Consider the following 12,371-nt stretch of genomic DNA (forward strand, 5'->3'; position numbering starts at 1 on the left):
GAACCAGAGATTACCTAAGTTTATGGATTTCGAGGGTGGAGACACCGGTCTCACTTCACAGACCAGAACAAAACACTCCGCCATGAAAACAGTGGCTGTCCAAAGTTACCTAGTAAACTTCTGGCACAGGAGGAATTCAACTTCGAATAGTCCAATTCTCAGTCTAATGATACTTGCTTTACCATACTTCTTTAAAATAATTAGCTGAAATAAAGTTACAATGTCTTTTAAGGGGGAAAGGGGTATTTCATTATAACTACTGTTTTAGATAACAAGAGTTTTCTTGATAGAGTTAATTAAAATCTTACATCATCAACAACCTAAAAGAAAAAAAGAAATCTTCTGTATGGCAGAGCCTAAAAATTAATCTCCTCAATCACATCACTCTTTGGCTCCACAGGAAACTCACCATGCTCTTCAAGATATGCCTGGAGCCTGTTGATGAGATCTTGTTTTATTCCCTTGGTCTCCAAACCACGAGCAAGACACTCCTGCTTTAGTTCAGCAAGCTGAGAAAAAAGAATAAAGCTTTTCCTTAATTTACAGAATGAACCTGGTGGGGGAAAAAAAAAAAAGTAGCTCTTACAAGAAAGAAAAAGAAAACAACGTTCACCCCATAACTTCTGCTCTTAATCCCACCAAGTTTTTAGGTCCACAAGATGATTCACTTTCCCTCAACAATACTCAATATGCAAGAGGACTTTTCTAACAGATGGTGAAGAATAACCCTGCTTTAATAAAATTCTTATCTATTCATACATCTATTTATTATATAAATCTTTAGCTGTTTCTGAGCGGAGGGTGTCTTTTTTCCCCAATTACTGTACTAGTTCATACAAGGAAGGAAAGAATTAATCTTTTAAGTAGAATATATAATTATCTAAAAGCAGATTCTCCTTACTATTATCCCAGATCCTTTACTGCAATCTACCATATACGCGCATACAAGCCTGATCACTACAGCATTAGGTAGATATGTTAGCTAGCTTAATGTCAACAATTAATCACTAAAAGGATCTTTGCCAAAATAGAAAAAAATATGTAATGGCATGCCACAGAGTTCTGCTGAAGATTTTTAAATAAGTAATTTGACTAAAGATCTGATAGGCATGCTTACAACTTTGCAGATACCAGGAGGAGGAAGAATTGGTAAATTACTAACAGAACTAAAGCTGGGGGTGTCAGGGGGTGTTGCTGGCTCTTCAGGGAAAACAATGATCCAAAATGAAGACTCAATTTAGAAGAAATAAGGTATACCTATAAAGTACTACACTTTTATTCAAAACTTTATTAAATTTATTATATTCAAAACATTAAAAAAAACAACAACAGATGAACAAGATCTGGCCCAACAGTAACTCAAAGGATAAGACCTCAGTCAGGGTTTTAGAAAGATTACAAGTGCAAAAAGGGTTAACGGTATAGTTTGCTACCAAAGTAATTCTAGATTAAGGGTAACTAAAAAAATAGAATCTATATTAAATAATGTAATAGCCTTACTGGGCTCTTTATTCTCATTTTAAGCCACATAATGACATGCTGATCCAAGGAGAACAACTAAGAAAAAGGAAGGTTTTAAAAATCCTATATGCAGATCAATGCACAAACACAGATTATTTGTCCTGGAAAAAGACTTTACTAGTTTTGAAGTACAGATCTAAGACCAACCAGTAGAAATTAGAAAGCAGATTCCTAAAGAAGAAAGAATGTTGTAACTAAGGGACTATGCTGGTCATCTCTAAAAGGTTTTCAACCAAGGAAGCATTTGGAAATGGAGAGGGGAGCTTTTTTTCTGATTGGGTATTCAGTGAGTAGGACAGGTAGGCAGGGAGGGATATAACATGTAAAACTGTTCTACTCAAGCCAGCAGCCCCCTCTACTGAGAAACACAGTAGGTAATCACCCATTAAAAGCATGGAGCATAACAAAGCATAACAAGGCATCTGAAGTCAGACTACACTGGGTTCAAATTCCAGCTTTACCACTTACATCTGTGTAGCCTAGGTGAGTAACGTAACCACTCTGTGCCTCAGTTTCCTCTGAAATGGGGATAATGTAACAGTACCTGTAGTATAGGGTTGCTACGAAGATTAAACCAGTAAATAGTTGTAAAGCATTTACAATAGTGCTTAGCAGCTAGTAAGTGTTAGAAACTGGGTGAAGAGTTGGACAAGATTAGACAGAATCACTGTTTCTCTGATTTCTGCATTTCACAGACCAATATATTTTTAAATAGGTAGAGAGAGAGGGCTGCCAATTTTTTATAGCATTCCACGTTGTGGACCAATACTTTTTTAAAAGGAAGATGAGGAGTTACAGAAAGTAAAGAAATTGTATTGTGTTATAAACAAACAACCAATACTCTAAATGCTCCTCATCTTCCTTTTTCCTTCTCCTCCTCTAAGTAACATTAAGGGAAAAGGAATGTAAATACTCAGGCAATTCAAATTTCAACTTTCTAACAGAGCTGTTCCTCCCTTCTCCTTCCTTCCCCAAACTGTGTGTAGATACAGACAGAAGTTTACAAAATCTTTCAGATAACAGGGAAAGATAGTCAGTGATAGATTCTGCACAGGATGCTGATCTAGTAGACCTGAAGCTGACAGACTGGTACAACTGGTTGTTTAGCACGGACAGCATCCACCACTGCTAACCACTGACCTTGCTATTGCTGTTGAAATCTCAGCCCCCAACGGGCTGTCATTCCCTAACCTCAAGACTCTGGCTCATTCAGCAGTCTTCTCAGCACCTCCATGTCCACTTCTCTAGTCAAATGAGAATGTTACATACATTTTTACACACTGTTGCATCACTTTATTATTTTATTATATTATTATATTTTGGGTTCTCCTCCAAAAGGGAAATTGCTGAGTGAAAACAGAATAGCTGAAAATAAAAGTCATTTCACACATTTCATTTTGGCACAATTACATTAGTAGTAGAATAAAACCCTTTTAAAATCTCAAATACGGACCTATAATGTCAAATCTTACCCATTTTTATATGCATCTGACTTTAAAATGTTTTAAAAGAATGTATTTAAAAAGCAAGATATATTGAGTGAATTGTACAGTATGTGAATTGTGCCTCAATAAGACTATTAAGAAAAAACAAGTTATAGAATACTGTATGTAAGATACTAACATTAATGTAAAAAATAATGTGCACACACATAACAGTCATATAATGTTTATACAGAAGATGCCTGGGCAAGAAACAGATACATTAACACCAGCTAAATCTCAGAAGAAACCAGAGGACAGGTGCAGGAGAGAAATCTTTTACCATATACCCTTTTTACATCTTTAAAATTGTGAGTATGAATTACCTATAAAACTAAATTTTTGGTCTCAATCCTAAAATCTTATTTTTCAGTATTAATAAGGCATTTTTCATGCTACCTATCCAACCAGCAGAGAAAAGACTGATCAACTGACTACACAATACATTTAACATTAACCCCCATTCATTGCCCTGTGATTTCTACTAATTTACTAATCTTAAATTTTGATTCAAATATTTTTCACCTGTTCTCTCTCAACTTGGTTTATAAACCTTCAAGGACAGAAACATTTTATATACTTTATAACATTTCATATGATAGGAATTAAATTTCAAGTATTAATACACGCCAAACAAAAGGCTAAGTCTTTTGAACATCATTTCCTCATTTAATCCTCACAGCATCTATGTGGTTGATTTTATTATTACATTTCATAAATTAAGAAAACAAAACTGAAAGAAACTCAACAATTTGCTAAAAAAAAAAAAAAAAAAATCACCCAGCCAGAAAATAGTGAAGCCAACAGCCAGCTCAGATGTCTCTGATTTAAGCCCAATTTTAAGTATCAATATGAAGGATGGCTTTCATGAGCACACTCTCTCTCTCTGTTTTCCTTCTACCTTTCCTCCTCACTCTTTGCTAGCTCTTCTTCCACCGAATCTTGTAAATACAGATATTCACTAAGATGAGTTTGGCCTCCTTATCCTTCCACTTGTATCAAAGGCTTTTTCACTTCCCAGAATCCAATCATTGGCAAATCCTGTCAGCACTTCCTTCAAAACAGACATAGAATCTAATCCCTTTTCTTTCATACAAACTATTGTAAACTTTTCAGCCCTTGAACCTTATTACAGTTTATTCTCAACAAGGTAGTCAGAGTGATCTTTCTGACAATTTAAGTCAAGAACATGTCTCTCCTCTATTCAAAAATCCTCCACTGGTTTCCTATCTCATTAAGCGTAAAAGCCAGAGTCCTAATGATCACCTCTAATACTCTGCACAAGGCTCACGCTTTCATTTACTTCAAGACTTGGCTTAAACATCACCTTCTCAATGAGGCCTTCCCCTTGGTCACCCTATTGAAAATTACAATACCCTTCTCTTTTCACAGTTCCTATTTCTATTTTTCTCTACAAATCTTATCGCTATTGACATACTATAAATTTTACTTGTTTACTGTGCCTCCCTGTAGTAATATATAAGCTCCAAAAATTTATATATATATGTAAATATTTTAATAAGTCCCACACCTTTATTTTCAGCTCTTAGCCCCATATTTCCAAATGATTACGAGATATCTCCAAATGAGTATCTCAAAGACATTTATTATTTATGCCCCAAACTGAACTTCATCTTCTCTCCTGCACAAAACTGGCTTCTTCTCCTCCCAACTTAGACAAAAGGTATCACTAATTGGAGTCACCTTTCATTCCTCTCACATTTAACTGATCTAAAAATACTTATAATTTTATATCCAAAATTTCTTTCAAATTCATTCCAACTTTTGAAGCCACTACCTTATTTCTAGTCTTAGTAAGTTTTTTCACTTGACAAATAGTTGTAAGTACCCACTGTGTATCAAGCATTATCTTAGATACAGGAAAATAATCATAAGCAAAACAAAGAGTTCTTGCCCACATGGAGCTTAGAATCTAGTAGGGAAACAAGGCAAGCAATGATCATATACGTAATGTTTAACTGATTCTAAAAAAAGTACAGGGTCCTATAAAAGCATTTTAAAAGTGGTCTGACTCTGTGTGTAGATGGATGGAACCCATTCTACCTAAGGGTTCATTGGATAAATGATGTTTGACTGATTCTGAAGGGAAACTAACAGTTAATTAAACAAGGGGCAACCAGTCCATTTTAAAGGAGATCAGTCCTGGGTGTTCTTTGGAAGGAATGATGCTAAAGCTGAAACTTCAGTACTTTGGCCACCTCATGCAAAGAGTTGACTCATTGGAAAAGACTCTGATGCTGGGAGGGATTGGGGGCAGGAGGAGAAAGGGACGACAGAGGATGAGATGACTGGATGGCATCACTGACTCGATGGACGTGGGTTTGGGTGAACTCCGGGAGTTGGTGATGGACAGGGAGGCCTGGTGTGCTGCAATTCATGGAGTCGCAAAGAGTCGGACATGACTGAGCGACTGAACTGATGGGGTTGGCAAGAGCAATGCAGCCAAAAGCATGTATAAAGGTTCTGAGTACTAAGGTATGGAGAAGCAGTCATGCACAGCAATTCAGAACAGCAATTCAGAACAGGAATTCTGGAGACAGACCGCCTGGATTTGAGCCACCACTTACTAGGTACATGACCTAGGGCAAGTTATCCAATCTCTGAGCTTCCATTTTTTCTCAGTTTTTGTTTCCTTCAGGCCGAGCCACAAGGCATGCGGGATCTTAGTTCCCCAACCAGAGATCGAACCTCAGCCCCCTGAAACGGAAGCATGGAGTCTTAACCACTGGACCACCAGGGAAGTCTCCATTTTTTCTCATTTTCAATGGGGACAACACAGGCATTTACCGTATTGCCTTAGGATTATCGTGAGAAATCAACTGATGTGTACAAACTGATTTGACCAGTGTCTGCCACATGGTAAATGTTAGCAATTAATGAACAGCCATTCTGATAAGTGAAATAAAGTCACTAGCTGGAATTTGAGAAACTAAACTAGATACCGGCACAGATATAATTAAAAGGTTCTAAGCAGGGGAGTGACTACTATAATAAAAATCTAACTGGTGCAATTTCTTCCTCTCCAGGCCCCATCCTTACTGCCAAAAGAACACAAACTGGGAAATTCCTAGCAGTCCAGTGTAGGACTCTGTGCTTTCATTGCAGAGTGCCTAGGGTTGCATCCTAGGCCTGGGAATTAGGATCCCACAAGCCACGCGGCAAAGAAAAAATAAAAATAAAGAAAACTCATCACATCAGCTCCTCCTTTCAAATTTTCAAAGGTTCCCCACTTTCTGCCTGTATGACAAAAAACAAACACCTTACACAACTTACAAGTCCTTTTCAGTATCACTCCAATACACCGCCAGTCACACAGTTCACCTACTTTCCTTTTCCAAACTATCTTCAACCACCAACACAAATGTACCTTATGCTTCACTATTATAAATGTCTCACTGTTTTCTTTATCCACTCTTCTAGTTCTCTCCTCTGTAGTCCCTTTTCTCACAACTGACTGGAAATCTGGTACTATAACAATTCAAGGCATTTTTCACCCACAATTCAGCCTCTTTCCAGCTGCGTTGGAATGACTCCATTTCTACAAAATCTTCACAAATTTGCAGTTGATGTGGCTTTACATTATCAATTCAGATAGATATTTTTCATTCCTACTTCAAAGCTTGTTCCTTTCCTCTGAGACCCCACACTATAGCCCCAAATTCCTTTTATAAAAATGGAAAGGCTTTTTATTAAAAAAAGAGATAAACCCTGCTGCTGCTGCTGCTTAGTCGCTTCAGTCGTGTCCGACTCTGTGTGACCCCATAGACGGCAGCCCACCAGGCTCCCCCGTCCCTGGGATTCTCCAGGCAAGAACACTGGAATGGGTTGCTATTTCCTTCTCCAATGCAGGAAAGTGAAAAGTGAAAGTGAAGTCGCTCAGTCGTGTCCGACTCTTAGCAACCCCATGGACTATAGCCCGCCAGGCTCCTCCATCCATGGGATTTTCCAGGCAAGAGTACTGGAGTGGGGTGCCATTGCCTTCTCTGAGATAAACCCTAGGTCAACCCAAAAGTAAGGATCACTCCATGATCAACAGTGGAACCAAACATTAACTGTCCTGGAAGTCAGAATTAAAGGCATGAGTTCTTAACCAGAGGTCCATGGACTCCTCAGGGCTCCAAGGTAATTTTATGAAGCCCCTCAAATCGCATGCAAAGTCATGTGTACATGCCTTTTTCTGGGGAGAGGTCCATACCTTTCATCAGAGTTTCAAAGATATCTGTGACCTCCAAAAGGTTAAGAAGTGCTCTAGAGAAAAAGCAAAGACAAGCAAATATGATTAAAAGAGTGAATCCTTTTTAGGCTATTAGGACTGCCTCATGCTCTCTAAGACTATAATAACCTGAAATCAGATCAGAGGACATTAGCCAATCAAAACCGGATTTAACCTGGAACTGACACACAAATTTTTATGGAAGGTGGAACTCCATAAACCAAAACAAAACCTATGAAGGCAAGTCACAAGGCTAGTGACTTACTCGAGGGGTTTCAAAAATGGAACTAATATAGGAAGAAAACATTAGATCTTACATTCATATTTCCTTTTTATTCCATTCAAAAATTCCTTTTCTGTGTTTCTTTCATAACATACAAACAGTAGTACATAACATATAGTAGTACTTATTTACAAGTTAATATACATATAATGGAAGTAGCTGCTCAATTTTTTACTTGTTATTCTCTTAGCAGACGACTGATACAATCTACTCATTTCGATACCAAGTTAACAGTAACTCAGGTTAACACAAAATCCCCCTAATACAGCTTAGATTCCATGAGTAAGAAACCTATCAACTTTCACTGAAAGTCTAACTGGTGTCAACTAATGTGATTAAGAGGACCTCTCTCTCTTTACTCTTACTCTCGTTACACTTTTTTTTTAAAGCTCATCAAACTTTAAATAATCAGTTTTCAGCGTGGGTCAAATCAACCTGGTTTGTCAAAGGTTCCCAGGACGTGAACAAAACATGACTGAAAAGTGATGGGAAAACTGCTTGTCAAACCACAAATGGACAACTTGAGATATTCTCTTAATTTACCACCCCCCTCAAAAAAACCCATTCTTTTGTTCCAAGAAAATAATCTAAATACGAAAAGGCTGTCAAGATTCCCAAGACACAACTTAAAACGTCTTCTGTGATTGAGTGTCACCCAGTGGTGAGACCAAGAGATGCAGGGTCTACCCGCGAAATGAAATAGGACAGAGGTAACCCTAACCTTGGAAATGTTTTCCCAGGATATTACAGTTCTGAGTGACTTGTCTCTGTGGTGGTGGGGCGCAGGGTGGGGGGAAGGCTGGTAGGCGGAGAACCGCGTTGAGAGAACTCGAAAACTTTTCAATCTGGGGTATCTGCGCCTTCACTACCTCTTAAAGTCTCCTAAAGCCCAGGCCTCTAAGGGGAGGCCTCTCCTCAGGTTTCCAAATTTGCGCCCGGGGCGTCACTCCATCTAAAATAGGGGAACGGAAGCATTTTCTGGATCAAGTCTGAGACCTAGATAGACAGAAATAAACGAAGCTGCCATCCTTTGCTACCGGGAATCTCCACTTTGGACAACAGACAGGAAAGCACAAACCCAAGGAAGAAAAAGGGGTCCCGGGCTCCGCACGGAGCCAAGAGGAGGGGACCACTGACGTAATGCAGTTTGACGAGAAACAAGAGAGTAGAACAGGTTGAAGGCACTTCCACAACCCAGTAGAGAGGTGACGGACGACACCACAGTGGAGGAAGGTGCCGAGTAACAAATAAGGATACAGTAAAACCGTGAGGAGAAATGGGAAAAGAGAAAAGGCGTAGTGGGGGAAGAAGGGAGGCACAAAAGAACAGAACTACGGCGGGAGCCAGAAAATGGAGTAGAAGAACCTTCAAGGAAAAGGCGCCAACCCGCCAGCAAAATCTAGTCTCCGGAAAAGTCCGACCCGGCCCTTCCCCGCCTCACGATACCTTCAGCTTATGAAGCTCCACCGTCTCAGTCGCCATCTTGTTACCCCTCCACTCCGCCAGGCCCCCACCCGCGGCCTCCACCTCCGGGAGCTCCCGCCTCGGCGCCTACAGCCACGGCCGGCCAATCGTTGGAGCTCTTACTCCCGCCTCTTACTATCAACTCTTTCCATTAGTCAATAGCTGGCGTGGCCCTCGCTCCTCCAAGCGGCTTTCCCCACCTCTCTCAAAAGGTGGGACCTGGAGAAGGGCGGGTTCGGCACCTTCCGAACGACGGAAATAGTGACCAATTGTGCGTCCCCGTGGCGGATCGCCAGCCAATGAGTGGTGGCGGCGCTGACCTTGCTCCACCAATAGGGAGAGCGCAGATGGGCGGGGAGGCTGCTTCCTGGAGACCGCAGGTGTAGAAGCAAGCGCCGCACCCCTACCGGGACGGGCTTCCGAAGCTGGCAGGTAGGTTTACCGAGACTGGAAAGGGGTCCTTAGAAAAATGGTGGGAGGCGAACAAGCGGGGTGAGTGAAGCGGCGGCGAGCAACAGACCGGAAGAGGAGCGCTGAAGACAACCCTAATGGAAGACGATGAAGGAGAGGGGGGCCTGGGAGGAGCAAGGGGGCTAGTTCAAATCACTGGGGTTTAGGGAATTCTAGGTAGAGAGCGGGCCAGATCTGCTTCCTAACCCGGCGTCATCAACTTAAGGGCAAGCACGATTTTAAAAGGGCTAAGTTCAGATGATCAGAGCCGCCCTGAAGTCGGGACTAGGGCTCCACCTCTCGAGACGCTCAGCTCACGTCCCTTCCTAGTTCAATGTAAAAGCCCTGGGCACATTCTTGCAGCTGCCTGCTTACATGCCACGGAGATGAGAGGACGGGGGAGCCCCAGAGGAAAAGGTGGGGACTAAGATACACTGAAGGCAAGAGGAGAAGGGGACGACAGAGGATGAGATGGCTGGTTGGCATCGCCGACTCGATGGACATGAGTTTGACCAGGATGCCAGGCTTCCCTGGTGATGGACAGGGAAGCCTGGCATCCTGCAGTTCATGGGGTCTCAGAGAGTCGGACACAACTGAGTGATTGAACTGACCTGAGTATAGATTAGAAAAGGTAGCTTTACCTCCTCATCCCTCCTTAGTGGTTCCTTGTTTCCCATGACCCTCTTCTGTAATTTTGGGTGTACCTAATGTCTTCATGGTTCCTTATTAACTTCTTAAGGATAGTGAGATACTTCTGTTACCCTTGCTCCTTGAGGTGCGCCAAGCCTATGCTTACTCCTTCAAGTTACAGTTGAAGTGTAAGGATCAGAAGAAAGATTATCATGTCTCTAACATATAGAGAGTGCTCATCTTGCCTTCTGTTTTTTCCCCCAAGTCTTCAGTTTTTCCTTTGTGTGTAATGGGTTAAGTTCTTTCATTCCCAATAAAGTCCGGGGGATTTGGGCTACTCAGGAGACCACTTGGAAAAACGGACTCCAAGAAGGGTGGAGAGGAAATTAAGTTGGTCTCCTGCCTGATCCCCCACTGTGGTAGGATGAATGTGGGGGTGGCACACAGCGAAGTAAACCCCAACACTCGCGTGATGAATAGCCGGGGCATCTGGCTGGCCTACATCATCTTGGTAGGACTGCTGCATGTGGTTCTACTCAGCATCCCCTTCTTCAGCATTCCTGTTGTCTGGACACTGACCAACGTCATCCATAACTTGGTGAGCACTAAACTATGCCCCTTTACCCACCCCAGGCTTTTCCCAACCAAAAACAATTACTTGGGATTTCTGTCTTCCTTTTGGGATCTCAGCTGAGGGACTACTTTATGCTCTGGTACCTCACACTGTCCCATTCCCTCCTCCCAGGTTATGTATGTCTTCTTACATACGGTGAAAGGGACACCCTTTGAGACCCCTGACCAAGGAAAGGCTCGGCTACTGACACACTGGGAACAGATGGACTACGGGCTCCAATTTACCTCTTCCCGAAAATTCCTCAGCATCTCTCCCATTGTACTGTGAGTCCAGGGGGAAATAGGGGAGATGCTTCAAAAGCCAGGTACAGAGGTCCACAGGGAACCTTTAAAAACAGTGGACTTCTACTCACCTAGACCCTGTGAAGATACATTAGCTCTAAATCTAGTGAGAAAAGTAAAAAGTAGAAGACAGTAAGCAAGCATTACTTGCTGCCTCCTTGATGGTAGGAGAATGGAGAAGGCACTGCTGCTGCTGCTGCTAAGTCTCTTCAGTCGTGTCCGACTCTGTGCGACCCCACAGACAGAAGCCCACCAGGCTCCCCCGTCCCCGGGGTTCTCCAGGCAAGGACACTGGAGTGGATTGCCATTTCCTTCCCCAATGCAGGAAAGTGAAAAGTCAAAGTGAAGTCGCTAAGTCGTGCCTGACTCGCAGCGACCCCATGGACCGCAGCCTACCAGGCTCCTCCGTCCATGGGATTTTCCAGGCAAGAGTACTGGAGTGGGTTGCCATTGCCTTCTCCGGGAGAAGGGACTAAGAAAAGATAAAACAAGTTATTTTATACTTCCAAAGAAGTGAATAAAGGCAGAACTGATGTAAATCTGTGAGAAGTGGTAGGAAAAAGGATTCTAACAGTCACACAGGCTAAAACTGCTTCAGCTGTCATTTGCCACCTGTCACTAAAAAGTTTTTTTTTAAAAAAGCACAAATTTATAAATCTCCAGTTAAAGGTGCTGATTATCTCCCCAACCCCAAAGTAAATATTGTTAATATAGCTGAAATATTTTTAGATATGCTAGGACTACATGCAGTAAAACTGGTTATTTAAAATAGAAAAGAAAGTCGCTGGAAAGGCCTGGATATGGATAGGGAAGGCCAACTTCATTCAACCGATTTCTTCTCTCCCCAGATACCTCCTGGCCAGCTTCTACACCAAATATGATGCTGCTCACTTCCTCATCAACACAGCCTCACTGCTTAGCGTACTGCTGCCCAAGTTGCCCCAGTTTCATGGGGTTCGTCTCTTTGGCATCAACAAATACTGAGAGATGGGGCTGGGGACGTTGGAACAAAGGGCTGTAACATCCCTCCTTTCTCTATACAGCCTGAGAACTATGCAGCCTTTCCCAAACGCCCCCACTGGAAATGCAAACTTTCACAAATTTTCATTGGAAAATGGGGTCCCCTGGGCCCCACCCTGCTAGGAGCAAGTTTCTTTGAATCAGGAAAGACAGGTGAGGTAAGGGGCAAATCACTCTCCTCCACAGCAGGAAGCCATGCTTGGGCAGCTTTTTGGTTGATTAAGGTTTTCCCTATCATCCACTCCCACCACCTTCCAGCTCTGTTTTACTGTGTTTTCCTTATAATAAAGATAATTTTTTTCATATATGGCTACAGTTTGGTCAGCAGTAAGGGTAGGGAGATGTCTTCATAAAGCCAGAGAAGAAAGATGCA

General features: G+C 42.0%; 2 protein-coding genes across 4 annotated transcripts in view; one reads left to right on the forward strand and one right to left on the reverse strand.

The window, feature by feature from the left end:
* Positions 1-9,191, reverse strand: part of SARNP (SAP domain containing ribonucleoprotein) — a 49,682-nt gene extending 40,491 nt beyond the window's left edge. Inside the window, exons 1-3 of one of the 2 annotated variants that reach the window (XM_027542156.1) lie at positions 8,966-9,191; positions 7,219-7,271; positions 410-553 (exon numbers count right to left, since the gene is read on the reverse strand). In XM_027542156.1, the coding sequence (XP_027397957.1) occupies positions 410-553; positions 7,219-7,225 (151 nt within the window). In that variant the 5' untranslated portion in view covers positions 7,226-7,271; positions 8,966-9,191. The remainder of the gene's footprint in view (positions 1-409; positions 554-7,218; positions 7,272-8,965) is intronic. The other variant, XM_027542157.1, reaches the window with a different exon arrangement.
* Positions 9,192-9,306: 115 nt separating this feature from the next.
* On the forward strand, positions 9,307-12,303 carry ORMDL2 (ORMDL sphingolipid biosynthesis regulator 2). 2 transcript variants are annotated; one of them, XM_027542159.1, is made up of 5 exons: positions 9,332-9,415; positions 9,797-9,850; positions 10,487-10,661; positions 10,809-10,960; positions 11,827-12,303. In XM_027542159.1, exons 3-5 carry the CDS (start codon positions 10,488-10,490, stop codon positions 11,960-11,962), a joined length of 462 nt encoding a protein of 153 aa, XP_027397960.1. In that variant the 5' UTR covers positions 9,332-9,415; positions 9,797-9,850; position 10,487; the 3' UTR covers positions 11,963-12,303. The 2 variants fall into 2 exon arrangements, with proteins under 2 accessions (XP_027397959.1, XP_027397960.1); XM_027542158.1 differs by lacking the exon at positions 9,797-9,850 and having other exon boundaries at positions 9,307-9,415.
* The last annotated feature ends 68 nt before the right edge of the window (positions 12,304-12,371 follow it).

Source organism: Bos indicus x Bos taurus, chromosome 5 (assembly GCF_003369695.1).
Source record: "Bos indicus x Bos taurus breed Angus x Brahman F1 hybrid chromosome 5, Bos_hybrid_MaternalHap_v2.0, whole genome shotgun sequence".
Classification (NCBI taxonomy): Eukaryota; Metazoa; Chordata; class Mammalia; order Artiodactyla; family Bovidae; genus Bos; species Bos indicus x Bos taurus.